We start from the raw sequence: 26,671 nt of genomic DNA, 5'->3' as shown, positions 1-26,671 counted from the left end.
TGCCTTCCTCAGTGGGCCCCATTGCCCTCCTCCACTGGCATCACGTACATGAGGATGCTGCATTGTAGATTATTTGATGTGATGAAGTCTCTAACTCCAAGCATGGCTTCCCTGGCTCCTCCACTTAAAGCTTTTCTCTTTCCCCCAAAAGTAAAAAAGAGGGAGATGGGTCTGTGCAAAGGAAGGCACTGTCTCCCTAGTAGTGCACACTGAAGAAAATCTTCGTATTGTACATCTTACCTGAATATTGAGTCACTCATTGGTTCATTTTGATGAAATTCCCAAATAAAAGAACTCTTTTTTTTTTTTTAAAGATCTATCTATTTATGCATGCAAGAACTGGGGTACAGGCCAGAGGTGTGGGGGGTGAGGATTCACCAGAGACAGAGTGGGGAACAGAACAGGCAGATTGACCGAAGTACACTGCTGAGGGGAGCAGTGGAACAAGTCAGGAGAGGTCTGCTGCGCCATGTGGGTAGCTCCCTGGCTGGCCGGGAATCAAACTCATGCTGCAGAGGCTGCGGATAGCTTCATAGGTTGCATCTTAACCCTCGCGCCACCAGGGAGGCCCCCATCTTGGTTATTCTGATGGCAGGTTGCGATCTTTATATTTGCATCTCGCTTTTCCAACTAGCAGTATCCTGTGAAAGCCAACAACAGTATGTGGGAGGATGACTTCAAATCTGATAGCAGGGCCTCCCCAGTGGCGCAGCGGGTTGAACACAGCACTGTGAAGCTGTCCGCAGCCTCTGCAGCGCACGTTCAATTTCCGGCCGGCCAGGGAGATTCCCACATGGCGCGGCAAACCTTTTCTGTCGTGCCTGCTACTCCTCTCAGCAGTGCTTTCGGTCTACCTGCCTGTTCTGCTCCCCACTCTGTCTCTGGAGAATCCTCTCACCCTCCCACACCTCTGACCTATACCCCAGTTCTTGCATGCATAAATAAATATTTAAAAAAAAAAAACTGATAGCAAATCCATTTTTAGAGATCTTTTACCTGGTTCGTGGTTTAGTGCTTACATCTGCAGCTCACTTCTACCAGCTGGAGATCAGCATCTCATTTAATTCAGGGCTGTGTTACATTTTGCAAATGTGTGTGACCGTCCTCAGTCTTGTTTTACACGGGCTCTGCTTAGGAACGTGTCCAGCAATCTTGAGAAGGGTTCAGGCTGTGAAGGCTAAATGCATGTAGCACAATTCCCTTGCTTAATTTGGGTCTTTTAAAATTATTTTAGATCTGAATTGTTTTTTTAAAAACTAAGTCATATTTAATACTTGTTTTAATTAATATTGGCTAATATTAATATTTGTTAACATCAAGATTATGTTACAAGGCAGAAATATGGCAAAGTTAAATTGGGCCTTATATCTGGAAATTGAACTTGGCTTTATCCTGGGTGAGGATGGAGAAGAGTTATTTTTAGATTGGTTAGAAAGGATTCATCTAGTACAGGACCCTGAGAATATTACCATGATTAAAACTGTAATAAATTTCTGAAAATCCCTCAGAGGGAGGGTCTAAGTTAAACAGATACATGAGGGAAGCCCCGTCCACGGGGTGAGCTAGACACTGTGCATTCCTGGTTGGCCTATTTGTTTCATTTCCAGTTAGAAGGGGTGGTGGGTAAAGGCCTCATAAGTTAAAAACAGTGTACAATAATGTGTTTGTTGGCACCCGGATTCTTTTTTTTCTTTTTCTTTTTTTTAAGATTTATTTATTTATTTTATACAAGCACTGGGTACAGTCAGAAGCACGGGAGGGTGAGAGAATTCACCAGAGCCAGAGAGGAGAGCTGAACAGGCAGACTGATGAAGAAACACACTGCTGAGGGGAGCAGCGGGCGGCAGGAGAGGTCTGCGCGCCATGTGGGACCCTCGCCTGGCGGCCGGGGACTGAACCGGCTCTGCAGAGGCTGCGGGCAGCTTCGCAGCCCAGCGCTCAACCGCTGCGCCACCGGGGAGGCCCGTCACCCGGATTCTTAAGGAGTATTTGAGAAAGCATTTTATGTTGTCCCCGAAGTTTCAAAATTAAGTGGAATCATAACTTCTTACAAAGAATGTTATTTCATACCTTTTGTTGGATCTGTCACTTTGTATCTTAGAATGGAAGCATCTGTAAGTGATGAGCACCCCTTCCAGTAGTTCTCTCTCATGATTGACCTGGCAGCCATCATGGGTGTTGTGTGATGTGGTGAAGTGTTCACCTACTTCCAGGCAGGGCTTCTCTGGCACTTTGAGACTTACAGCTTTTCTTTCCAAGGGCAAAAATTACTTTTTTGGAGGGAGGGAGTGAGTCTCCTGTATTTCTTGGGAAACCATTCTGACTGAAAAGGAAAAATTGCTTTGCACTGCTGTTTTTTGTGTACGCTGGTGGGCTATTCGCCTTTGTTTCTCTCCACAACACTGAAGCTTATTTGAACAAGTTCTCAGTAAATATTTGCTCCAGCCACTGTGCTACCAGCTTTCTTGACATACATCATCTCACTTGGCCTTCTTGATAGCCCTGTGAAGCTGGTGTTGCTGGCCTTGATGTACAGACCTGGGTGCTTTTGCTTGAGAAGGGTTCAGTGACTTACCCAGGCAGCATGGCCAGATCACTGAACTCCAAAACTCAGTTACTTCCTTGCTGTTTCTGCATAGTATTAAGACACATTAAAATATTTCTCTTGCCCCTCTCAGATCTTGCTTAAAAAAAAAAAAAAAAAAGTTTTCAGTACAGTATCCAAAATGGGAGAAATATTATTGCTAGAATGTAGATATATAGTTAGTTCTTATATAGATAGAACTGGGGGGCAGGGAGAAGGGTGAAATAGAAAATTTATTATCCAGGGCCTCCCCGGCAGCGCAGCGGTTTTGAGCGCTGGGTTGCGAAGCTGCCCACAGCCTCTGTAGCACCAGTTCGATCCCCGGCTGTTCCCTGGCCACCGGAGGAGGGTCCCACATGGCGCGCGGACCTCTCCTGCCGCCCGCTGCTCCCCTCAGCAGTGTACTTCGGTCCTTCTGCCTGCTCTGCTCCCCACTCTGGCTCTGGTGAATTCTCTCACCCTCCCACGCTTCTCTCTGTACCCAGTGCTTATATAAGTAAGTAAATAAATAAACAAAAAAAAAGAGTTCTCCTTTAAAAAAAGAAAAAGAAAATTTATTATCCAGAGGGTGATTGGGACTTGCTAGATACAAACAAATGTTCCTGCTCCTTTTTTTATGAGCCCTAAAATAACTGTGGGCTCAGGATGAACGGGTTTGGTCATGTGTGCTGGATCTTATCTTATAGCTAACCACAGTAGTATCTTAGTCCTTAAAATGTCCCTGTCCTAGTTTTATTTCCCTTTTCTGTAGTCATCAGATCTAGAATATAAATTATTTTGTGGGTGCAGCTATTTGGCACTGGGAATATAAGAAATTAACTTCTCAGAAGCAAAGAAGTGGCCCCAAATGAATTCTGTCACCTTTTCTGAAAAGAAATCTTAACACTAACAGGTGTCTGTAATGAAGGACTTTTCACTCATTTTGTCCCCCTTGGCCTAATTTCCCCATCTCTACAAAAAGTGCTTTGGACAAGGTAACCTCTGACATCTCTTCTAAGTCGTAAGGCGTCATGGCGCTGACAGCCCATCTTCACATCAGTACTCTGTGAGAGAGTTCACCCTTCATCTCAGTTTTGCTTTTCAGAGACTTCGTCATACCCAGAATGTTGATTTGACTCAGATTGACCATTGTCTCACCTAGATTTTCTTGGTGAAATCTTCCTCACATTATTTCCTAAGAAATAGTTATTTCTGGGGCCTCCCCGGTGGTGCAGCGGTTGAGCGCTGGGTTGCAAAGCTGCCCGCAGCCTCTGCAGCGCCCGTTCGATCCCCGGCTGCTCCCCAGCCACTGGAAGAGGGTCCCACATGGCGCGCAGACCTCGCCTGCCGCCCGCTGCCCCCCTCAGCAGTGTACTTCATCAGTCTGCCTGCTCTGCTCCCTGCTCTGGCTCTGGTAAATTCTCTCACCCTCCCGTGCTTCTGACTGTACCCAGTGCTTGTATAAATAAATAAATAAAAATAAATCTTTTTAAGAAAAAAAAAGAAATAGTTATTTCTGGGCCTCCCCTGTGGCACAGCCGGTTGAGCACTGTGCTGTGAAGCTCTCCGCAGCCTCTGCAGCATGAGTTCAATCCCTGTCTGGCCAGCAAGATACATGGGACAGTAGACCTCTCCTATCTCGCCCGCTGCTCCTCTCAGCAGTGTTTTCGGTCCATCTGCCTGTTTTGCTCCCTGCTCTGTCTCTGGGGAATCCTCTCACCCTCCTGTGCCTCTGTCCATGTACCCCGGTTCTTATATAAATAAATAAATCATTAAAGTTATTTCTGGGCCTCCCCGGTGGCGCAGTGGTTGAGCGCTGGGTTGCGAAGCTGCCCGCGGCCTATGCAGCGCTGGTTCGATTCCCGGCTGCTCCCCGGCCACCAGAGGAGGGTCCCGCATGGCGCGCAGACCTCTCCTGCCGCGCTGCTCCCCTCAGCAGTGTACTTTGGTCCTTCTGCCTGCTCTACTCCCTGCTCTGGCTCTGGTGAATTCTCTCACCCTCCCGCGCTTCTGACTGTACCCAGTGCATGTATAAAAACAAAAACAAACAAACAAATAAATAAATAAATAATGCCTATTTTAAAAAAAAAAATAGTTATTTCTTAGGAAATTATTTCCTGTATTTCTAAGAGGGTAAACCTGCTTGAATTGCTCTCTTTGGTGAAGAAAATACTTACTTAACCTGTAATACTTGTTGTCTAAAGCTATAAACTTACAGTCACTTTTGCTCTTCCTATTTGGGGAGGGTGTGACTCAGAAATTGATGTTTCGGACCTCCCTGGTGGTGCAGGCAGTTGAGCACAGCACTGTGAAGCTGTCTGCATCCGCTGTAGTGCTGATTCGATCCCCACTGGCTGCGGAGATGCCCACTGGCGGAGCGGACTTCTGCTGTCTAGCCTGCTGCTCCCCTCAGCAAGTGTGTTTTGGTCAGCATGCCTGTTCTGTCTCGGGTGAATCCTTTCACCCTCCCACACATCTGGGCTGTACCCCAGTTCTTGTATGAAAATAAAATAAATCTTTAAAAAAATATGAAATTGATGTTCGAGTTCAAATTCAAAATTTTATCTGTCTTATGTCAAGGCTAGAGCCACAAAGTAGTAAGCAACCTACAGCTGTGTGTCTTGAGAGAACTCCATCCATCATAGGTGAGAAATGTTCTCTTCTACAGGACGCAAACTCTTATTATTACCTGAGTCTATGGAGTCTTACTTTCTGACCTACATTTATTTCTCACCATATTAGCTTTCCATATTCTGTATAAAATAAAATGTGACTGACTAAAGAGCTCTTTGATTTCTACAAATCATTTATTTTGGTGACTTGCATTCTTCCCACATACTGCAGACACACTCTGTGATTGGAGAGAGAGAATGCACTGGACGGTTCACCTGCGTGTAGACCTTTAGTTTAGGAAGGGTCTGCCTGCCTGTAGTGAAGCGCTGTATGTTCTCCCCTGTCATCGTCATGTGAATCTTTTCTGTTACCTCTCACATGTCGCCAGCACAGGGCAGATGGCTCTTAAGTTTTTTATCTTGATGCTAGCCACTTGTTTTATGCACTAGTCCTATCCTGTGTGATAGGATAGGACAAATAACTAAGGACAAATACTAAGTCTTTCAAATACTAAGATGTCTTCTTTACTACTTCTCATCTACCGCATTCTAAGCAGCATGTGAAGTTGAATAGTAATCGTTACTTGTTGCTTTAGGTTTTTTGGTGGGATACCATGGTGTGTAATTCAGATTTTCACAATTTTGCCCAGTAGAAGGAATTGACAGCCTAATCATCTAATATGCTGAAGCACAAAAAAAAAAAAATTGCCTGACTGTGGGACTGAATGAGTGTGTTGGACTGCCTCTCGTCAGTTGATGTGTTGTGACCTGACTGATAGATTTTATTTATTTATTTTTAAGATTTATTTATTTATACAAGAACTGGGGTGCAGGCCAGATGCGGGAGGATGAGAGGATTCACCAGAGAAAGAGCAGGCAGACTGACGAAATACACTGCTGAGGGGAGCAGCGGGCGCAACATGAGAGGTCTGCCGCGCCGGCCGGGATGGAACCAGCACTTGCAGAGGCTGCAGACAGCTTCACAGCCCTGCGCTCAACTGCCTGCACCACCAGGGGAGGCCCCTGATAGATTTTAAAGAGCTGTACTAATTGTACTAAGTAGTTTTAAATGTTATCTAACAATTTCCTGGATCTTTTCACATTATAGCGCTGGATAAAGCAAGCCTTGGAAGAAGGTATGACTCAAACATCTTCCGTACCCCAAGAGACTAGAACTCAGCAACTATACCAAAGCAATGAGAATAGCAGCTCTTCTAGTATCTGCAAAGACAATGCAGGTATGTATCTCACATCTTCCGGAATATGTGAGCAGTGATTATTCCTGGTCCACGTACATTTCAGTATGAATACTTTAAAAGTCTGATACAAAAAGAAATAGCTTTGTTCTCTAAATAGTTACTTTACATCTGTCTTTACAGAGGAAGAGAGAGATCTCAAGTCAGGGATCAGTTTTCCCAGGACGACAAAGAGCGAACTAGACAGTATACAGATAACAGCAGAAATGGTTATGAAAAGGTTAGACACATTTTAAGTAGTAAGTTTAGGAACTCTATTCATATATATAAGAGGGAAAATAAGAAAGACATGGGACATTAGTGTTCAGGAAGGAATCAAAATTATAGGTGATTGGGTTGGGTGGGGTCTAGTTGATGGGGTAGGAGATGATGATGTAAACCAGATATTATTATGAATTGGTTGTTGTTTTCAAAAGGACTTGCTTGCACATTCACGTAGAAATTTTCTAGAAGACAGGACCTTGATTCTATAATTTAAAGTCCTCATGAGTGTTAAACTGGAGGTTCAAAAAAATCATCTAGTACATTTGTTTTCATGGTGACTTTCACAAGGATTTTAATTGAATTGCAGTTGAAAGCAGTGGTGCTTGAATTTGTGTCATCAGCTTAACTTGTTTGGGGACGGTCTCTTTTACCCAAGTTTCACCTGACAATATCAGCTTAATTGTAAAAATTCTGGTTTTCATTAATCTCAAAATCAATTTTGACTATTATGCAATCAAACCAAAATACCAAAATAAATTACATGCCAAAAGTCTTGTAAGCTACTGTGGACATGACAATTAGTAATATCTGCTTATGATTAAAGTTCTGTACAATATTGTATTGGGGGAGAGGCTACTGAAAAATTTCCTTTTCTTTCAAGTTACTGCTCCATTTATTCCTCTATCTCTAAATTGGACTGTATCTTAGAAGGATTCTAACCCCAAGATAATAAAATTCCATTGTGGAACATCTGGCAGATAAACTATTCCATGTGCTTAAAATATTTCACTTTCCTCAAAGAATAGGGAGATTTACTCAAACCAATTTAATATAACGAAATCTGTATTAGATTTCCAATTGATGAGTCATCACTTGAGACTATAACCTAACTGGAACCTTCTATCACACAGTCACACATATGTGCGCTTATGTTCATGTATGATTTGTGTGTGTATTTGAGATCAAGAGAAGTAGGTTGTAGAGCAGTTTATGTCCTGACTAGCAGAGGCTCTGGGAAAGTGCCTTTGTTACTACACGCCCTGATTGGAATGGAATTAGGATTGTTAGTCACCACCCATTCTTGAGAGCTTATTGAGCCTCTGCTCTCCTCTCTCACGACCACTGCCCTCTCCAGCAGTAAGAAGCCTTCAGAGTACACACCTTGTTCTCAAGGAACAACTTAAACAGGAGGAAACCAAGCAGTAGTTGCATAAGCAACTGGGTGTATTGCTATAAGTTAGTGTAAATTCTGATGAATTATTGAAAAAGGAGATGTTAATCAAGAAAGGGGGAGAGAGCCAGAGCAGCATGATAGAATGAAGAGACCAGCTGTGTGATGTCTGTCTTTACCATCTCTGTGAGTCGGGGCAGGTTACTAAACACCTCTGAGCGTTCACTGTACAATGAGAAGAGTAACAGCTGCTTTATGTTGCGAATGAAGGTTAAATTATATATATAAAGTACATGGTGCCTGCCCAGACTATCAGACCTCTAATGCAGTTATTAGTGTCATTCTATGCTGAGTGCTTTTTTATAGACCATTTATGGAGTATTTACAGAAGTTAGATACTGGGATACATTAAAAATTCTAAGTTTCTAAAAGCTGAAGTTGTATAGAAATGTATTACTGTTTAGGTAGGGGAGAGATGTCAAGTCATGCTCATTATTTAAAAATAATGTGGCTATATCCCCAGAGGCCCTGAATAATTGACTGAAAACTTAATAATTGTTCACTAGCATTACTGGGTACAAGTTACATGTATAGAAATTAATATACTAAAAAGTTAATATTTATATACTAAAAAAATGAATGAAGGAAGTTTTCATTCTTAAACTTAAAGCTGAGAGACTCCTTAGGAATAGCCTTAGTGGAGCAAGCCATTACTGAGAAATGTTAGTGCTGAGGAAGTAAAGGCAAAATACCATATTTAATGTAAAGAATAAATACAATCTTCCTCCCTCTTTCCCTCCCTCCTTGTCATAGAGTTCCCATCAAACTAGTTTGTTTTAGGAATTTGATTAAATATTCTTGAAATTCACCTTTTTTTTTTTTTAAAGATTTATTTATTTTATGCATACAAGAACTGGGATACAGGCCAGAGGTGTAGGGGTTGAGAGGATTCACCAGAGACAAAGTGGGGAACAGTATGGGCGGACTGACTGAAATATACTACTGAGGGGAGCAGTGGGAGTCAGGAGAGTCTGCTGTGCCATGTGGGTATCTCCCTGGCTGGGGATCAAACTCATGCTGCAGTGGCCACGGATAGCTTCATAGGTTGTGTAGTAACCCCTTGCACCACCAGAGAGGCCCCTCACCTTTTTTTTTAAAAAAATGATTTGCAAAAGAGTTAAAAGTGAAGATATACTTGCCTAGCTCCTAAAAAGAAGTTAGAAGCAAGAAATTGAGTTAGTATGGTGCTGGTGGAAGTGGATGCATATGTGATCATGCACAGAACAAAATATACAAACTACACACCTAATATAAATGAAAGATTTGTAAATTGTACTGGAATTTCTACTTAGTTGAGCGATTGAAAATAATTTGGTCCTCACCAAAGCAAATTCTCTAGGAACAATCAAATAGATACCTTTTTTTTTTTTTTTAAGATTTATTTATTTATGCATGCAAGAACCAGGGTATAGGCCAGAGTTGTGGGGGTGAGAGGATTCCCCAGAGACAGAGGGGGGAACAGAACAGGCAGACTGACTGAAATACACTGCTGAGGGGAGCAGCGGGAGAGTCTGGAGAGGTCTGCCTCGCTATGTGGGTTGCTCCCTGGCCAGCCGGGGATCAAACTCATGCTGCAGAGGCTATGGATTGCTTCACAGTGCAGTGCTTAACCCCTTGTGCCACCAGGTAGGCCCCAAATAGATACTTTTTTTTTTTTTTTTAAAGAGGCATGTATTTTTATTTATGTATTTATTTGTTTGTTTGTTTGTTTATACATGCACTGGGTACAATCAGAAGCGCGGGAGGGTGAGAGAATTCACCAGAGCCAGAGCGGGGAGCAGAGCAGGCAGAAGGACCGAAGTACACTGCTGAGGGGAGCAGCGGGCAGCAGGAGAGGTCTGCGCGCCATGTGGGACCCTCCTCTGGTGGCCGGGGAGCAGCCGGGGATCGAACCGGCGCCGCAGAGGCCGCGGGCAGCTTCGCAACCCAGCGCTCAACCGCTGTGCCACCAGGGAGGCCCCCCAAATAGATACATTTTAAAGGAAACCAAGCAGTGTTTCTGTGTCTGTTGTCTCTGAGGTAGGAGAGGATAAACTCTGGGGGACAGGATCAGCCTTGAAAATGACAGTGTTTCCCCATTAGTGGTCTAGTGAGAGTCATCGGTATTAAAAATACTCATATTTCTTAATCTATGAATTATTCTTCTAGATACAGAAGGTGTGGACCAATATTTAAATAGTCAAAGTATTATTTATAGAATTATTATAAATATTCATAGAATATACAGGATTTTAAAAAAAAAATTTAAACCCATAAAGGAATGGTAGAATTTGTAGTTTATCTGCTATGTGCACATATTTTTGGTGAACTATTACATAGTATCACTAAAAAATTTAGTCTTAATCAAAATATCTTAAACTCATCCCCCAATAAATAGCATAGTACAGCTTTTGAGTTAGATTTTCAACATTCTGAATCTTGACTCTATAAATAAATACTGAAAGAATGGTATATTGTGACCAAATAAAATATCTCCTGGAAATGTAAGGGTGGTTCGGTATTTGTGACTTAAGGACCCAATGGGGGGTGAGGGGGACCATGGCAGGTGGCACACACCATGAATGTGCATATGCTGTGCAGAGATAGGCTTCCCTACCTGCCTGATAGGTTACCAGTTATCATGCTTCCTGATGGGATCTGTCTAGATTAAACTTTATGATGGGTTATCAGACTTACTCTGTTACCATTTTTATATAACAGTGTGTAATTGTTAACCAAAGTGATTACAGAAAGAAAATTTTTGAGATGAAAGTGTCACTGGTGAGAGGGGCTTGTGTCATTGTATACAGGGACTTAACCTACCTGGAAAGGCCAAGAGAAGGGGCAGAAAAGGGGGTAGAGATCAGCAGGGTAGAGAGCTGGAAAATACGTGAATGTTATTTTCTTACGAGTCAGCAGTAGCCTTAGATTACGTAAAGGGGGAGATATGTTCAGCTCACAGTAATAACCCAATAAACACTCCTCGAGCACACCTATTAAGAAATGGGGTAAGGGGCCTCCCCAGTGGCGCAGCGGTTGAGCGCTGGGTTGCGAAGCTGCCCGCAGCCTCTGCAGCGCCGGTTCGATCCCCGGCTGCTCCCCGGCCACCGGAGGAGGGTCCCACATGGCGCGCAGACCTCTCCTGCCGCCCGCTGCTCCCCTCAGCAGTGTCCTTCGGTCCTTCTGCCTGCTCTGCTCCCCACTCTGGCTCTGGTGAATTCTCTCACCCTCCCACACTTCTGACTGTACCCAGTGCATGTATAAACAAAACAAACAAACAAATAAATAAATAAAAACATGCCCCAAAAAAAGAAATGGGGTAAGTCTTTGTGTCTTTGTGAAGAGGATTACAAATGAAGGCACAGTAGGTGATCTTGCTCTGGTACTCCCCACTTACTTAAGAATTTATCACAACCGGGCCTCCCCTGTGGCGCAGCGGTTGAGCGCTGGGCTGCGAAGCTGCCCACAGACTCTGCAATGCCGGTTCGATCCCCGGCCACTGGCAAGGGTCCCACATGGTGCGCAGACCTCTCCCGCCGCGCCCGCCGCGCCCACTGCTCCCCTCAGCAGTGTATTTCGTCAGTCTGCCTGCTCTGCTCCCCGCTCTGGCTCTGGTGAATTCTCTCACCCTCCCGCGCATCTGACTGTACCCAGTGCTTGTTTGTATGTATGTATGTATGTATGTATAAATAAATAAATAATCACAACCCTAATAAAAGTTCAGACTGATTTTGACATTTTGTTTTGTTGGTGGTGCCAGCGCTATTGATGTTGCACAGTTTGTCCACATGCGCTGGTGTGCTCCGGGAGCCTCAGTGTTGTAGAGGGAGCAGAATAACCAGAACTGCCCACAGCTTTGCTCAAGTGCGCATCGGTACTGATGCTATGTTGGACAGCAAGTGGGCGCTTGTAACCAAACGCAGTGTGTGCAGGAGTCTCATAGAACAAGTGTCGCTGCAAGTCAGCAGAGAAATTATAGTTCTCTAATTTCTAAAGATTTTGGAAGAAGGTGCTCATTGTTTGGCATAGGAAAAGGATTGCTTGTATCTTGTAGCTCTATTTTAGTTAAAAGGTAAACTAAAAAGGGCCTCCCCAGTGGCGCAGCGGTTGAGCGCTGGGTTGTGAAGCTGCCCGCGGCCTCTGCGGCGCCAGTTCGATCCCCGGCTGCTCCCTGGCCACCAGAGGAGGGTCCCACATGGCGCGCAGACCTCTCCTGCCGCCCACTGCTCCCCTCAGCAGTGTACTTCGGTCCTTCTGCCTGCTCTTCTCCCCGCTCTAGTTCTGGTGAATTCTCTCACCCTCCCGCGCTTCTGACTGTTCCCAGTGCATGTATAAACAAAACAAACAAATAAATAAAACATGCCTATATTTAAAAAAAAAAGGTAAACTAAAAAATTAAATGTGGAAGCAAATGGAAAATAGACTGTCATTCTTATAGACTATCATTCCATCATTTCTTATAGAAAATTCATGATGTCAGAGAAAGAAAATTAAGGAAATGATTGGTACATTTGACTAAAGAACATTGTACAGCAAAAAAAAAAAGTCTTAGAAGTCAGATAACAAACTGGGAAAATGTAATTGTAATACTTTGACAGAGTTCGCATTTTTATTGTTTAAAAGAACCCTTACAAATAAAGGCACTCTTTTGACAACTGAGTAGAAAGCAGACAATACACAGGAGTAAATATCAAGCTAGCGAGTCTGTGGAAACAGTCTTTCAGTTTAATCCTACCACTAGCATTTGTCCTAAAATAGTAATGCAGAAATACGAAGCACAAGATTTTTGGTCACTTACACATTTCCCAAAAAATTGAAAATATTAAATGGTTAAATTTTGATAGTATGAATTCTATACTGCTGTTAGGTGAATTTTAGCTCTCTATTCATTGTCATGGAGAGAGATCTTTACTGTTTTTTTTTGAGTGAAAATAAGAGGTCATTGCACAGTATTATTTTTAGACAAGAGTTGTTTATGCCACCTCTCAAGAGAGATCTAGGTGAACACATGCCAGCATATTCAATGTATGTTTGAGTTGAGTGTGTTTAGATATGTGGGTATTTGTTTATGTAATCTTACTTGAGTAAAGGTAAAAAACCATTAAAAAATGGTTAGATTTAACCACATTCAGTTTGAAATCTCTGCCAGGCAAAAAGAAAATGAATTAATTATTGAATTTTTTTTTTGTAAACATAGTGCTATTATTTGAAAAAAGAAGTAAATGACACTGACCCATAAACTTCCTTCAGGTCTCTTGTTGAAAATGAGATCCTGTTGAAAATGAGAAATGTACTCAGTAAATATATCTTAAATGAATGACCTGTATTTTGGGTATTCGCTCTTTCCTAACATTTTCCTCAGTGGAAATCATTGGCCTAATAGTGTTAGACCTAACAGTATTGGCGTCTTTTAAAAGATTGTCTGTTTAGGACTCTTGAAGTATATTAGGTGTTCTAAGTACAAGTCCTGAATTACACTTTTGTCTTTTATATCTAGGCACTGTTTAAAAGGAGAAAAGGACAATAAGAAAATTTAGTATCTGGAACAAAGGAAAATGCGAGTGTACTTCCAAACTAGGAAATTTTTACATTCTTAGTTATCAGAAAACAATATAAGCATCTCCAGTATTTTTTGTATTTATTTTTCCGTTTCCATTTCATCATCTACCATCCTAGTTTAGTGCCTCATTACCCTTTATATTAACTACTCCCTTAACTTCAGAGTATTTCCCTGTGTCCAATCTGATCCTAACCACTGCTGCCAGGTTCATCTTCTGGAAGCACAGTAATCTAATCGTGACCTGCTGTCCCAAAACTGTTCCTCAAAGACTTGGGATAAATGTCACTCTTTCCAGCAAGTTTTGGAGGCGATACAATTTATCCTAGTGGTTGTGAATATAGATGGGGAAATGGATTACCTAGTCTTTATCTCTGCACATAAATATCTCATCTTTAAAATAGGGGTGATGATGATACTTGTGCTGGGTTTATAGAGTTGTTGAAATTAAATCTGATCATTCACATAAAGAGGGTGGCATAGTAACCAGTCCATAAGTGTCTTAAAAGTGTCCCTTTTTTACTAACACATAGCAGTATTACCACCTCTGTTGAAGTTCTTAAACTTAGGTTAACCGTTTTTATGTTAAAATGATGTTTTCTTTTTGTTAGTTTTTACTGTCAACCCCTTTAAGTAGAATGTAATGAGATTTTTCCCCACATACCTAATTTGGTAGTTTTTCATATGGTAGATATTAAATGAATAGGTATCTTTTGGCTGTAAGTACATTTTCCTCTAAATAAGATCAGTGCTTTGGTCTGGATGATCACTAAAATAGAGTAGAAAACTGCTTATTAGATGGACCTAAGAAGTATAGAAATTAGGGTTATTCCAATGAGGCAAAGAGGACCAGCTTAGTTTTTTTAAATGGTTGTGAAAAGTTTTTATTGAAATCATTTCACGATTTGAAGTACTTTAAAACCAGAGCCCGACACGAGTCAGTAATCATGTGTCACTCTTTCCTGCTAAAGTAGAACCTGTGGAATGAGCAGCTGGAAATGGCAGAAATAACAAGGGAAAAAGAAGCATATGGAGTTAGTATTCCAGAAGCTTGAACTAGTAATTTCATAGACGGTGATTTTAATGAAGTGACACAGATTTGAGATTTTCAGAAACAGAATATAGAAAAAAGTCTGTTTTTCCACTGAAGAGATTAAATTGCATCCGTCATTAGATTTATCTGATGCTTCTCTGGGAAGATTGCGGGGTGGGGGCGGGCGCCAGGGGGAGGTGGCAGTTGAAGAGTTTCTTTGGGCTTTTGGTTTGATTGCAGGCAAGGATAATGGGGTGAGGCAAAGAGGGTCAAGCCTTTGTAGGCTGGAGATGAGTGACTTCACTGCAGAGCCTCCCTTTCAGCTGTACTTTCAGCCACTCATCCAGGCTTTGTATTGCAGACTTACTGAGCCCGTTAAAGAAATGGAAGTCTCGCTACCTGATGGAGCAGAATGTCGCCAAGCTACTGCGTCCTCTTTCTCCAGTCACACCACCCCCTCCGAATCCAGACTCCAAGAGCCCCCAGCTGAGCACACCCGGCCCGTCTCACCCGGGTGAAGAGGAGTGTCGGAACGGATACAGCCTCATGTTCTCGCCAGTTGCGTCGCTTACTACTGCTAGTCGCTGCAATACTCCGCTGCAGTTCGAGGTGATTTGAGTTCGGTGTTGGGGAGAGCTGGAAATGAGAGTATCATTTACACCTCCTCGTTTCAAACACAGTAGCGTTCCCAATGTGCAGTTACCGTGCTGCCTCCTGTCTCAGCAAGAGAATGGGAACCCTCAGGGCCAGTGTGACCTATTCCGGCCTGGTAGCCTCTCATGGTGGCTGATCCCATACTTCCCAAGCACATAGTAGGGCCATTGTGCCACAGATGTCTTTGCATGCAGGCCGCAGTCACCATGACTTCAGGCAGTGAGCGTGCTAGGTCTCCTGTCTTTATCTATACTGTGCACTTTGGTTTAATAGACCTCTAGCGCCTGCTAGCCATTAGCAACGCCAGCCTGAGTGTAGATTATCCTGATCGGTTGTGTCTCTGTTTCTTGGCCTCTAAGTCAGTGAAGTGTTTTTCCCCTGTTGTTTTTGTATTCTTGTTGTGGCCTCTGACCAGGGATTTAGAAGGCATGGGGATGTAGTTCATGGGACAGATGAGAGTTGTTTTTAAATCTGCTGCAGGTTACTTTCTCACTGTTACAATGTGGAATGAGTAGTAGAGAGACTAGAGCCTACATTTATGAGAGCCAACCCAGTTACATTTACTCTCTGAAGTGAGTTAGATGTGTTTATCTCAGCTGTTTCAAAAAGCAATTCTAAATCCCTTTAGCGTTCAAGTTTGGGTGACAATAGGGCCTGTTACCAGATAGAATTAAAAAGCTCATCTATTGCATGTTGCTTTGATTTGTAATTAAACAAACATCATCTTTTCCTTCTTTAAGGAAAAATGTCTTCTGATCATTAAGTACACACCTAGCTTGCACTTCTCCAGGCGTGTGCTCTGATCAAGGGACTGTCTAACCAGTGCCGACCTGCCTGTTCAGCTTCTGTGAGAGTGTGGGGGATTGCTAGTACCTGGACTGAAAAACAGTAGCTAGAGTCTGTCCCTGCTCTAAACATAGTAACTGACTTGCAGAACAGACCTTTTTGGGAGCAGGGAGAATTCCTGGTTACCACAGTCCCATGGTGTTCTTTTTAAGCAGATGGTAAAGCAACTGATTTGGGCCTTATTAACTTAACTGGTTCTAATTGCAGTTGGCTTTTCAATTAGCAACTAGAGTTTGAGGATAAAATTTCATGAGAGAACATTCTCCTTGGAGGACAGTAGACTGTAGGAATAGGGTTCCATACTTTATAAATAAACATGAAATTATGGAAATTGGAAGGTAAGTGACCTTCCAAAGCACCCAAATTTAGCCTCAACGCATTCCCTGTTTCTTGCAGCACATCACTCACAATGTAAGATAGTCTCATTCTCATTTAAAAAAAAAAAAAGTCAGGCATCCGTTAGTGAGGAATAGTCCAGGTTAGAATACCAGGGGAGAGAGACAAGGCTGCAGTGCATAGCCATGCCCTTCAGAAAGTCCAGTCACATCTCTACTAGCTGACGCCCACGACTTAACTAAGGCAGTGGGGTCTTTGCACCAGTGCATCAGAGCTCACCACCCTGCCAGCCGTGCTTTGCCCTGTGTCTCAGGATAGGGACGAGGGAGCCTTTTTCCACCCAGGGTTGTTGTGACACAAACAACAAAAGGTGTCACAAGCGAAGGTTGGCTTTGTTAGGAAGAATATTTTGAAAAGGAAAGATGAAAACCTTTCCAGGGTAAGTGTGAGCAACCTCTCCAGTGCTGAGGGGAGACATTGAGGAGACATGTAGTGCAAGAGAATGAGACCAAGAGAGGGCAGCGCTGGGAGGACGGGCTTGCTTAGCCCTCCTCTCCACGCAGCCACCCTGCCCTTCTCCCTGGAAGCCATCCCTGCCATCCTCTCTCGAACGCCCCGCTCCACCACACAGAGCCAACGGGCAATGCCCAGCTGTGCCCTGACCCCATGGTCCAGGGTCTCCAGTAACACTGGGAACCCCCTCCTTATCTTACTCCTGCACCCTGAACCTTTCTCACAGCTGCCACCATCATTTTCTGCCCTTTTTACCCTTCGTATCTTTTGGTCAGAGTTCACCGTTCCCTCTTAGGGAGTGCCGCTGCAGGTCAAAGCCCCGGGGGCAGCCCTGTTCCAAGTGTGTCCTGTCCCCCAAAGTATAGTGGATTTTAACATCTGACAGCAGTGGGGGTGGGAGCGGTCAGTGCCCATTAGATGATACCAAGAACCATCTAGCCCATGAGGCAGAGAGTCCCTCAAACTCGTCCTCTCACTGTCATTCAAAAGGAGTTGGCCATCACCCAACCCTGTCAGGACCAGGACCCCAGGGCAGAGCAGTTTCCCTGGTGATCATGGCAGGTCTAGTCACGAGGTGTAGAGCAAAGGGAAGTGTCCTCTGCTGGGGAAGAATCAGAAGGGTGGGTACCCATCAGTCCCAAACACTGTAGGTTGTTGACTCTCACCTAAATCAGAACGAAGTGTAGTATTTCACTAACCCATTCCTGGTACCTGCTTGAGATGTTTACTTAAAGCATGAAACATTGTAACCAATTTATTCTTAAATGCTTTCAAAGACACAGGAAGCATTTTAACAAGTCATTCTATCCCTTGAGATGAATTCTGCATTTAAAACTTTTTCCCCCCCTGCATTCCCCCCCTCCCCTGCCCCCCCCAAGTTGTGGCTAACCATCTATGCTTGCTTTTACTTTATTTTTTGTTTGTTTTGTTTTGCTTCTTGACTTCGAGTAGATGAATAACAAGATGCTTTTCCCTCCTCTAGAACATATCCTCCCCTGAGAGTTCCCCTGCGAATAGGCCCGAGTCCCTGTCACCCGAGGTAGTTATCACACCATCTCAATCACACTTGGAAGCTGAGAGTGAGTGTGCATGAGAATGTTCCCGAGTGTGTGGGGAGGGCTGGGGGAGCCGAGTGAGTGGGGTGATGGGCTGGAGGGTGGCCCGATGGTCACAGTGCGCTGAGTGGATCTTTCCCCGTGTGACTGCAGTGACTCGGAGCTCTCGACCTAGATGGAGGAAAATGGAGTCGCTGTGTGGGGGTGGGGGGGCTTGCTTTTATGGCTGTTTGGGGGAGGGGTGGCTGAAGAGTTCTCTTAAAGAATAGAAGTCAAGTTTAAAGGTGGCTGAAAGTATGGTGGGAGCCTTATTAAAGTCTTCCAGATCAGTCCTGTTGAATAAAGAGTAAAGCTGGAGCAGGAATTGGTGGGAACTGTCTTTTGATACTTTCTTGTGCAGGTTAGGCGGGGGCGGGGGTTGTGCCTCATTCCCGACAGCCTTGTCACTGAATGTTTTGAGTTTGACTGACTGAACAGCTTCTCTCGGAGAGAGCCACCCCCAGTTTGGCTTGTAGCCCTACTGGGCGCATAGGAGGTTGCAGTCAGCCCTGGGCTTCCATGGCTGGGATGGGGCTCCCCTGCGGGGGGTGTCTCCCAGGGTGTCCTTGAGCGTTTTTCTCAGAAACCTTAAAGCCGTGGGGATGTTAAATTCAACTGAATGCTAGAGTTTCTTAACTATTATAATATTTAGACTAATGTGCTGATGCTCAACTCTAGGAACCTATAATGGAACTGATTTCCTCTTCAGAAAGATAGAGTTTGAACCTCTCACAAATTACTGAAATGTTAGCCCCACACCCCCTTCGATAAAATGTCAACACTAAACCGCTGTGACGGCTGACCAGATGCTGACTCAGCAGAATCTTATAGACTAATGTGGACGGGCTAAAGGTTGTATTCTAGTGTGCTGGAGGTTTTCTGGGTGTTCTCCCTCAGTGGCTAAAAATGCTAAGATGGCATCTTGCAGAGGCTGACAAGTTGTGTACCTGGTCCCCCTCCTCTCAGACAGGTAGCTGGAGTTGACCTAGTGGTGGAAAATCTTGGTGTCGGGAAGAAATGATAACCAAGTAATAGATGGGGGTTATTTCTGGTACATTTCAGATGCTCGACAGTGATGGGCACTTGTGGTCTTAGTGGTGTGTTGACATACATGAAGGGAAAAAGAGAATTGCCTAGCCAGACATTTTTTGAAAAATGCACCTCCTTAGTCGTGAAGGTGAATGAAAAACTGGTTGGTTGATGTCGTTAATGCCATTCTCCTTCGCTGAACCAGTCACGTGAATACTTGCTTTCCCTCTGATTTCTTCCTTTCACCTGTTTCCCTCCTCCCACCCTCCATCAGAATTAATGTCTAAGTTAAAAACACCATAAACCAGCTCTCTGAAGACACCAGTCTCACCTCTGTAGCATCCTCGGGGTGCAGGTAAACCCTCGTTAGGCCGGTCCCCGGGTGTGTGCGCAGTGACTCGGCAAACCTGATGAAAGGCTAAGCAGGCAGAAGCGTCACATTTGGCGGATGACCTAATTCTGACTTTCCCAGTTATTCTCACCCGGAACGGCCGAGGTGCTGTAGTAACTGGCCTGCTTGCGCTGTTGCTGCGTGGGGCTCTCACGGATGTTAATGACTCTCTCTTCTGCTTCTGTCCCTTTTATCTTTCCTTGTTCACCTCTGTCCCTTTCCCTCCCTTCTTTCCCCCCCTTTGACTTTTTCCTGTCTCCCCTACCCCATGTCTCCGTTGATTTTTATTCTTTCAGCTTTGTCACCGGAAAGATCTGGACTTGACGAAAGTCGGCTACCTTGACTCCAACACTAACAGCTGTGCTGACCGACCTTCCCTGATCAGCTCGGGCCCTTCTGACCTGGCTCCTCACCCCTCCATTGTGCCCACCTCTGAGACTGCCTTTCCAAGCAGGAGTGGAGATGGACATCAGAGCCTCATGAGAAACTCGGACCAAGCGTTTCGGACAGAATTCAACTTGATGTATGCCTACTCCCCATTGAACGCTATGCCTCGAGCGGACGGATTGTATAGAGGGTCTCCTCTCGTAGGTGATAGGAAGCCTTTGCATCTGGACGGGGGCTACTGTTCCCCTGCAGAAGGGTTTCCCAGCAGATATGAACATGGTTTCATGAAAGACCTCTCTCGTGGATCCATGTCACCGGGCGGCGAAAGGGCTTGTGAAGGAGTTCCATCTGCCCCCCAGAACCCACCACAGAGGAAAAAGGTAAATGTTTCGTACTATAGGCCCTCTGACGAATTTAAGTGAACGGTTTGACAGATGTTTACTGGGTTACCACAGTGAGTTCACTATTCTCAGTAGGAGGAAAACAGATAAGTAATACATGGTCTCTGTCACGTCTAGTGAAAGACAGACTATTAGAATACAGTCTGAGGGGTGTTTTAAGTGTTCAGTAAAGTTCAGTGCCTACCACGCGTGTCCCGCATGTTGGTCAGTCAATTCAAAGAACAGAACGGTGGAAAAGAATAGTGCTGGTTACATGTAGTTAGCACTTCCCAGGTACTCGGCACTGTTAAGCTCTTCCTGTGTGTTTAAGCCTCATCATAGTCTGGTAAGACAGGTCATTCCCCGTTTGCAGGTGAGGAAACCAAGGTGAGTTGTTTAGCACACTGTGGCCACACGGTAGCGCTGCCAGCTCTGATTCGATGGCCGGGATTGCCGTCTTGGCTCTGCCCTGCTCCAGCCTGCAGCAAGGGAGACCCGGCTTGGCAAATAATTCTATTCATAAGTAGCTAAGCACAGTAGTGATGGGTGCTCCGAGGGAGGTACTCAGGTGTGGTAAGAGTATCCTGACAGGGAAACCTGCCCAGTGAGCTGTGGAAAGGACTAGGAGAGCAAACAGGATGCTCTGACATGCTTTGAGAGGCTACAGGTCAGTGACTGAGCTCATCTCAGTGAGGAGGAATCAGCAGCCAACAGTGGAGGGTGAGGATGTTGGGGGAGAGCACAGAGCAGGTAACGATGTCACCCTCCCCTGGGTGGACGGCAGGCATGCAACACGGTGTACACGGTGAGTGTGCTGTGGTGTCCGGTGACAGTGGGAGAGTCGGGAGGAGAACAGGAAGCGCTGGGCTGGGCCAGGCCTGAGAGAGCTGGCTAGCAGGTTGGGACTTGGCTTGTGAGTAACGCCTGTTCTAGAGCTTTCAGAACGAAAAAAGTGCTGCTTGAGTGGGTGATTTTTCAGCTGGGGCACAGGCCCTCTGGGTCTGTGACGGCCGCTTCCGTGCACTGGCAGGGTGGGAGGGGAGTGTCTGCACGTGTCGGGTGCATGGCTTCACACTCCCTGGAGTGCCTGCTGCCTGAGCTGAGCCTCACGGCTTTTATGCTTGCATTACAAGACCCCAGCAGTGTTTGTTACTACTAACTCCTTCCCAAGGGTGTGTCTAGAAAACACATACACAAGTGTCTCGCTGTGTGAGTGTTACGGATTACATGTTGACAGAAAAACGAGGGTCCCAAGGGCTGGAAGGCCACCCTGGCAGGTAACCTGTGATGACAGCGACAGGTTTAGAAGACTGCGTAGCACTAACCAGCACCGGCGATCGCAGCACAAAGGGAAACAATCTTCGGTTTCCTAGGTTTTGTTTGTTATGTTTGCTGTGTGCAAAAGTGATCGAAATCCTAGTTTGTTACTCATAAACACTGTTGAGGGCCTGCTATAGGCCATGTTCTGTGCTGGATGTTAAAAAGAAGAAAGCTCGATCAACTTTCCCTTTGCCCTGACAGAACTTTCTGTCTAGTGTGGGGGCAGAGAGGTGGGTGGCTGGTGTGACCCCACGTACCCTGCCACCAGGTCAGGAGAGTCCAGAGTGAAGAGTGAGGCCGGGTAGGTGACAGTGGGTGCTGGATGATTTAGAGTGCGACGAAACAAGTCACCCTTCCATATCTTTTACACCACTATCCCCAAGTGTGAGCAGGAGGCAGTGAGAAACCCTTGGGTACCACTTGGGAAATTGCACAAGCAAGAACCCGGTAGCCTCAGCCTTTCTCTTTAAGTTTTCCTTTTCTCTCTCTGCAACTAACTCGGGATCCCTAGGGAGTGAGAAAGAGCTGTCAGTCACCTGGGAGGCTCTTTAAAGCTTCACCTCTCTGCCCTCCCTCTGGGTGCTGCTGCTGCTGCTGCAACCAGGGCACCACCTTTCTCTAAAGGCGGGAAAATGGGTGCAGGCCACTGGTGAACATCCTTCTTCAAAGATGCCGTCTCCTAATTTGCTCTCTTCTTCCCAGTTCCAACTGATCTGAGTGTGTAGCTGTGCTCACCTCTCGGACCTGGAAAAAGTGACCAGTGTTGGTGCCTGCTTCGCGTGCGTGGCTTGCTAGTGCGTGACTAGGGTCCTGGCTTCCTTCTGTTCCTCATAGCGAGGGAACCCTCACCGTGTCTGGCTAGAGAGACCTATTTCTTGTTTCCCCTCTAGGTGTCCCTGCTGGAGTACCGAAAACGGAAACAGGAGGCCAAGGAGAACTCCGCTGGCGGGGGCAGCGACCCTGCACAGAGCAGAAGCAAGTCTGCAGGAGCTGGGCAGGGCGGCAGCAACTCACTTTCTGACTCTGGTGCCCATGGTGTGCAGGGATCCTCAGCCCGAACCCCGTCTTCCCCTCACAAAAAATTCTCCCCGTCCCATTCCTCTATGTCCCATTTGGAGGCGGTAAGCCCATCAGATTCCAGAGGCACCTCATCTCACTGCAGACCTCAAGAGAATATCAGCAGTAGGTGGTAAGTTCACATCCAGTACTGTAGTGATTGAGTTCAGGAAGGAAGCAGACGTCTAGGGTCATTCCCAGTGTCGCCTCCAATGTGCGGCGCACTTAACCTGAGAAAGCCAGCCCACACCACCCTCCCTCCTGCTCAGTCATCATGTCGGCAAAGCAGGGCCAGTGGGCCTGCAGGGCAGCACGTGTGGGGGGCATGGGACGGGTACTGTCTTATTGCTGGGTGCGCACATACTGCCTCTTCTGTTATATCAAGTGAAAGGTAAGTTGGGGTCGGCTTGGCTCGCTGACCAGTAGCCACCATTTCCGTCCCTGCAGCCAGCAGGCTCAGAGCAACCTGAGAAGACCTGACAATTCAGGGCAACTCCAAGCAGAGCCAGGACATTGGTGGTTCAGCACTGGGGTGGGGGCTTGGAAGGCAGTTCAGGGTCTGGAGCTGAAGAAAGGAAGTCTGGGGAAGGAGCAGCTTGGCTCGCGTGACTAAGATCATTGATGTAGGAAGCCTTGGCTACAATGCTATGTACCAGGCGCTTGACTTCGCAGAAAAGTGATTTTAGCATTTGGAATAAGTTGACACCTTTAAATCCACTTCAGCCTTAATTTCTTTTTCTTTAAAAGTGACTTTTTATGTATGCCTAACATAGTTTGAGGCAGAGAAAATACCTTGTTTGAAATCGGTCCTGAAGAACACGATGCTTAAGAGACTGCACCTTGCACCTTCTCACAGCTTCGTCTGTCCGGGCTCTGGGCTCCAGGATCCAGTGGTGTAAACTCACACCTTTTGCCTTCACAGGATGGTTCCCACGTCAGTAGAACGACTCCGAGAAGGAGGGAGCATCCCCAAGGTCCTCCGAAGCAGTGTGAGAGTGGCCCAGAAAGGAGAGCCTTCTCCCACATGGGAGAGTAACGTCGCGGAGAAAGACTCAGGTGAGCCATGGCGCCCTACTGCCAGCCAGGTTTAGGGACACAGTCTCCCTCTCTCCCCCCCCCCCCCACCCCCAAACATGCCCAGGGGAGGTGAGTCGGCTCCTTCCGCGGTTGGGCTCCTCTGTGCGTGAGGCCTGGCTTAGTTGCACTTGCGCTCTTTGGGGCTCCAGCATCCTTGAGATCTAGCGATTGCTTGCTCTCTGTCTGCTCTTTCCCAAGGGATACCTTTCTGTAACTCATCTCTCCAGAGGCCTGGAGATCCACCTTGATGAAGGATGAAGACAAAGGAGGAGACAGGAGTCAGATCAGGCATTTAAAACATAGCCCATAATTAACCATCCATTTGCCCTTCTGGCATGCTGCGCTCAGCCTGACTTGTCACCACGAGAGCAGCTTGGGTTGGTGATGGCATTGGTGGTTTGAATGAGCAATGACTATTTCTCACTTATCCTAAAAAGCCACGTTGATGCTTCTGTTTCCTTCCAGACCCTGCAGATGGAGAAGGCCCAGAGACCCTGAGCTCAGCGCTCTCGAAAGGAGCAGCCGTTTACAGCCCCTCCAGATACAGCTACCAGGTGAGACGAGAAAGTGCTGGGCTCGGGCACAGGGGGCCATTCCGGGCTCCGCATGTTCTATGGCCTCGGCCGTCCTTGCAGTCGAGATACCGTCTTTATATATAGTTTCTGCAGCCTTGGGGAAAAGCCATCGTCTGCTCACCTCCAGGTAATAACTCACACCAGGAGTTAACGTGGCCAGGGACAGCCGGTCACTGTCTTTGGGATCCTAAGGAGAGAGCAAGCCTTGAGGAGGAGGAGGAGGCGGAGGAGCGGCAGTGGTCTTTAATGTTCTCACGCCTCAGTGGCCTCCCGGGGACTCGCCGTCTGCTTACGTTCTTCCTCCCACTCTTTGTAGCTCCTGCAATGTGATAGTCCGAGGACAGAGTCACAGGGCCTCCTCCAGCAGAGCTCCTCCCCCTTCAGAGGCCCTCCCGCCCAGTCTCCAGGATACAGTTACCGGACTGCTGCACTGAGGCCTGGGAACCCCCCCTCCCACAGTTCTTCAGAATCCTCCCTCTCTTCTGCGTCCTATTCCAGCCCTGCCCACCCTGTGTCCACAGACTCGTTGGCCCCATTTACGGGGACCCCAGGGTATTACAGCAGCCAGCCACATTCTGGAAGCAACGCCGGCAGCAGCCTTCCGAGGAGGAGCTGCCCTTCTAGTGCTGCTAGCCCCACCCCGCAGGGCCCCTCAGACTCACCGACCTCAGACTCGGTTTCTCAGTCCAGCACAGGAGCTCTGAGCTCCGCCTCCTTTCCTCAGAACTCTCGGGCGTCGTTGCCGTCGGACTTACGGACTATGAGTCTGCCCAGCGCTGGGCAGACAGCTGCCTACCAGGCCTCCAGGGTGTCCACGGTGTCCACTTCACAGCACTGCCCACACCGCGGGAGCGGGGGCGTGCACCAGTACCGACTCCAGCCGCTGCAGGGGCCCGGAGTCAAGACTCAGACAGGACTTTCCTAGGGCTTCTGGATTTGGGCCAACAGAACTGAGTGAGCCCATAGCTGCTTCCTTCCAGCTGCCTCTGGAACCTCGGCCGAGCATCTTGCTGGGGAAGGGGGGCAGGGTGCCAGAGGATGGGGTCTGGTCGACAAGAAACAAGACTTGTGGTCGCGACTGGCTCTGGCCTTGGAGAAAGATGTAAATCTTGTCTGAAGCAGAGACTATAAAGAAGTTAAGGGTACAGTGACGAGAGAATTGTTGCAGATAGTTCATGGTCCTAAGTGCAATGAGTTGTGTCGACGCCTCCGTCTCCCATCCTTGCCTGTAGCCTGTAGTCACACATGCAGTGAGGACGTATTTTTAAATAAATTTTTTTTTAAAAAGTTTTCTTTTCAAAGGCAAAAAGTGCAAAGAGCCCATCTCAAAGCCCCGAGCCGTCTGAGCAGTGTCAGGGCCTGTGCGCTTCAGAGGAGAGGTAGGTATCGACGCGCCAGGCCGGCCGGCCGGCGTGCCTGGGAGTGGCCGCGAGCGCACGCCTGGCCTCGGTCTCAGATCACCGCCGAGAAACAGGCAGGGCGAGGGCGGCACGGAGGGGTCGGCGAGCTGTGGTCAGGAGGGAGCTCCTGGCGGGTCATCTGCGCCCTGGGCGCCTAACGCCCCTCCCCCCGCAGCTTGCTCAGCCCCGCGGCCCTGGCAGTCCGCAGGCAGAGGAAGGGACGGTCAGTGAGATGGGCCGGCTGCATCGCTACTTACCCGCTTCGGGCAATAAATTCGGTTAGGAAGGATCCCGGGTGGTTTGGGAGATATTTGGGTTTTATTTTTTCAACTCCCAGTTAATCAGGAGTTGACGATCCCGAGAGTGGACTGCCTCAGCGGGGAGCCCACACTCATGACTGCAGGGTAGGCACGGAAGAGGTGTGTGGAGTGGCCGACAGGACTGTGATTGTGTGTGGCGTGTCCCACGTTTCTTGGGGGTGCTGACTGGAGAGAGGCCAGGTGAGGGGAGCAACCCCACACACACCTCACGCCATTCTGGACGAGAGACGAGGGCAGACTGGCTCCCCCATCAGTGCATTGTGCCTGCTGTGCACCCCTGGAGGAGCCCTGGGGCCAGCCCAGGGGGGTACACAATCTTTTTAAATTCCATACGGTTGCCAGCTTATTTCTTTCACTTGTTTACTGTAATATCCGGCGTGTTTTTATTTATCTAATTTTGTATTCAGTTATAACCACGGTAGGGGTAGCGGATCTCCAACAGGTGTAATCCCTGGTGCTGCAGTGGACCTTACTTCTTTACTTTTGGACAAGATAATACTGTGAGTCTCCCTCCTCCCTCCCTCCCTCCAGTTTGTTTTCTCCCTTTTTGCCCCGGCCTCTTCCATCCCTTTCTTTCTGCCCTGCCCTACACCTGTCATATGCACAGTCTTCTCTCTTTGTGTGTGACTGTTACAAATTTCACTTTTTCAAAATTGAAATCAGGTGTTTGCTCAAATGAGGGGAGATTTTTTTGTAGATGCTGAGACCTCAGCAGAGTGCTTTCCATGTAGTTGTCTCCCCACAAGCCCGTCCGTCTGGGAGAGCATTGGGAGTGGAGATCATGTCGCCTGGGATGCTGGTTCTTTGTATATTATATAAAACGTATGTAAATGTCTCTCCATTTGAGCTGGGGTTTGC

At 46.6% G+C, this 26,671-nt stretch overlaps 1 protein-coding gene across 3 annotated transcripts in view; it reads left to right on the top strand.

The window, feature by feature from the left end:
• SETD5 (SET domain containing 5) overlaps window positions 1-25,018 on the top strand; it is a gene marked incomplete at both ends in the record, with an annotated part of 44,834 nt that extends 19,816 nt beyond the window's left edge. For all 3 annotated transcript variants that reach the window (XM_084248446.1, XM_084248445.1, XM_084248447.1), the window contains 7 exons: window positions 6,284-6,413; window positions 14,797-15,044; window positions 19,595-20,065; window positions 22,276-22,574; window positions 23,364-23,497; window positions 23,984-24,072; window positions 24,410-25,018. In XM_084248446.1, the coding sequence (XP_084104572.1) occupies window positions 6,284-6,413; window positions 14,797-15,044; window positions 19,595-20,065; window positions 22,276-22,574; window positions 23,364-23,497; window positions 23,984-24,072; window positions 24,410-25,018 (1,980 nt within the window). The remainder of the gene's footprint in view (window positions 1-6,283; window positions 6,414-14,796; window positions 15,045-19,594; window positions 20,066-22,275; window positions 22,575-23,363; window positions 23,498-23,983; window positions 24,073-24,409) is intronic.
• Between the last annotated feature and the right edge of the window lie 1,653 nt (window positions 25,019-26,671).

This window comes from Talpa europaea, assembly GCF_964194135.1.
Source record: "Talpa europaea genome assembly, chromosome: 11".
NCBI lineage: Eukaryota > Metazoa > Chordata > Mammalia > Eulipotyphla > Talpidae > Talpa > Talpa europaea.
This window is presented reverse-complemented; position numbering and strand designations above follow the sequence as displayed.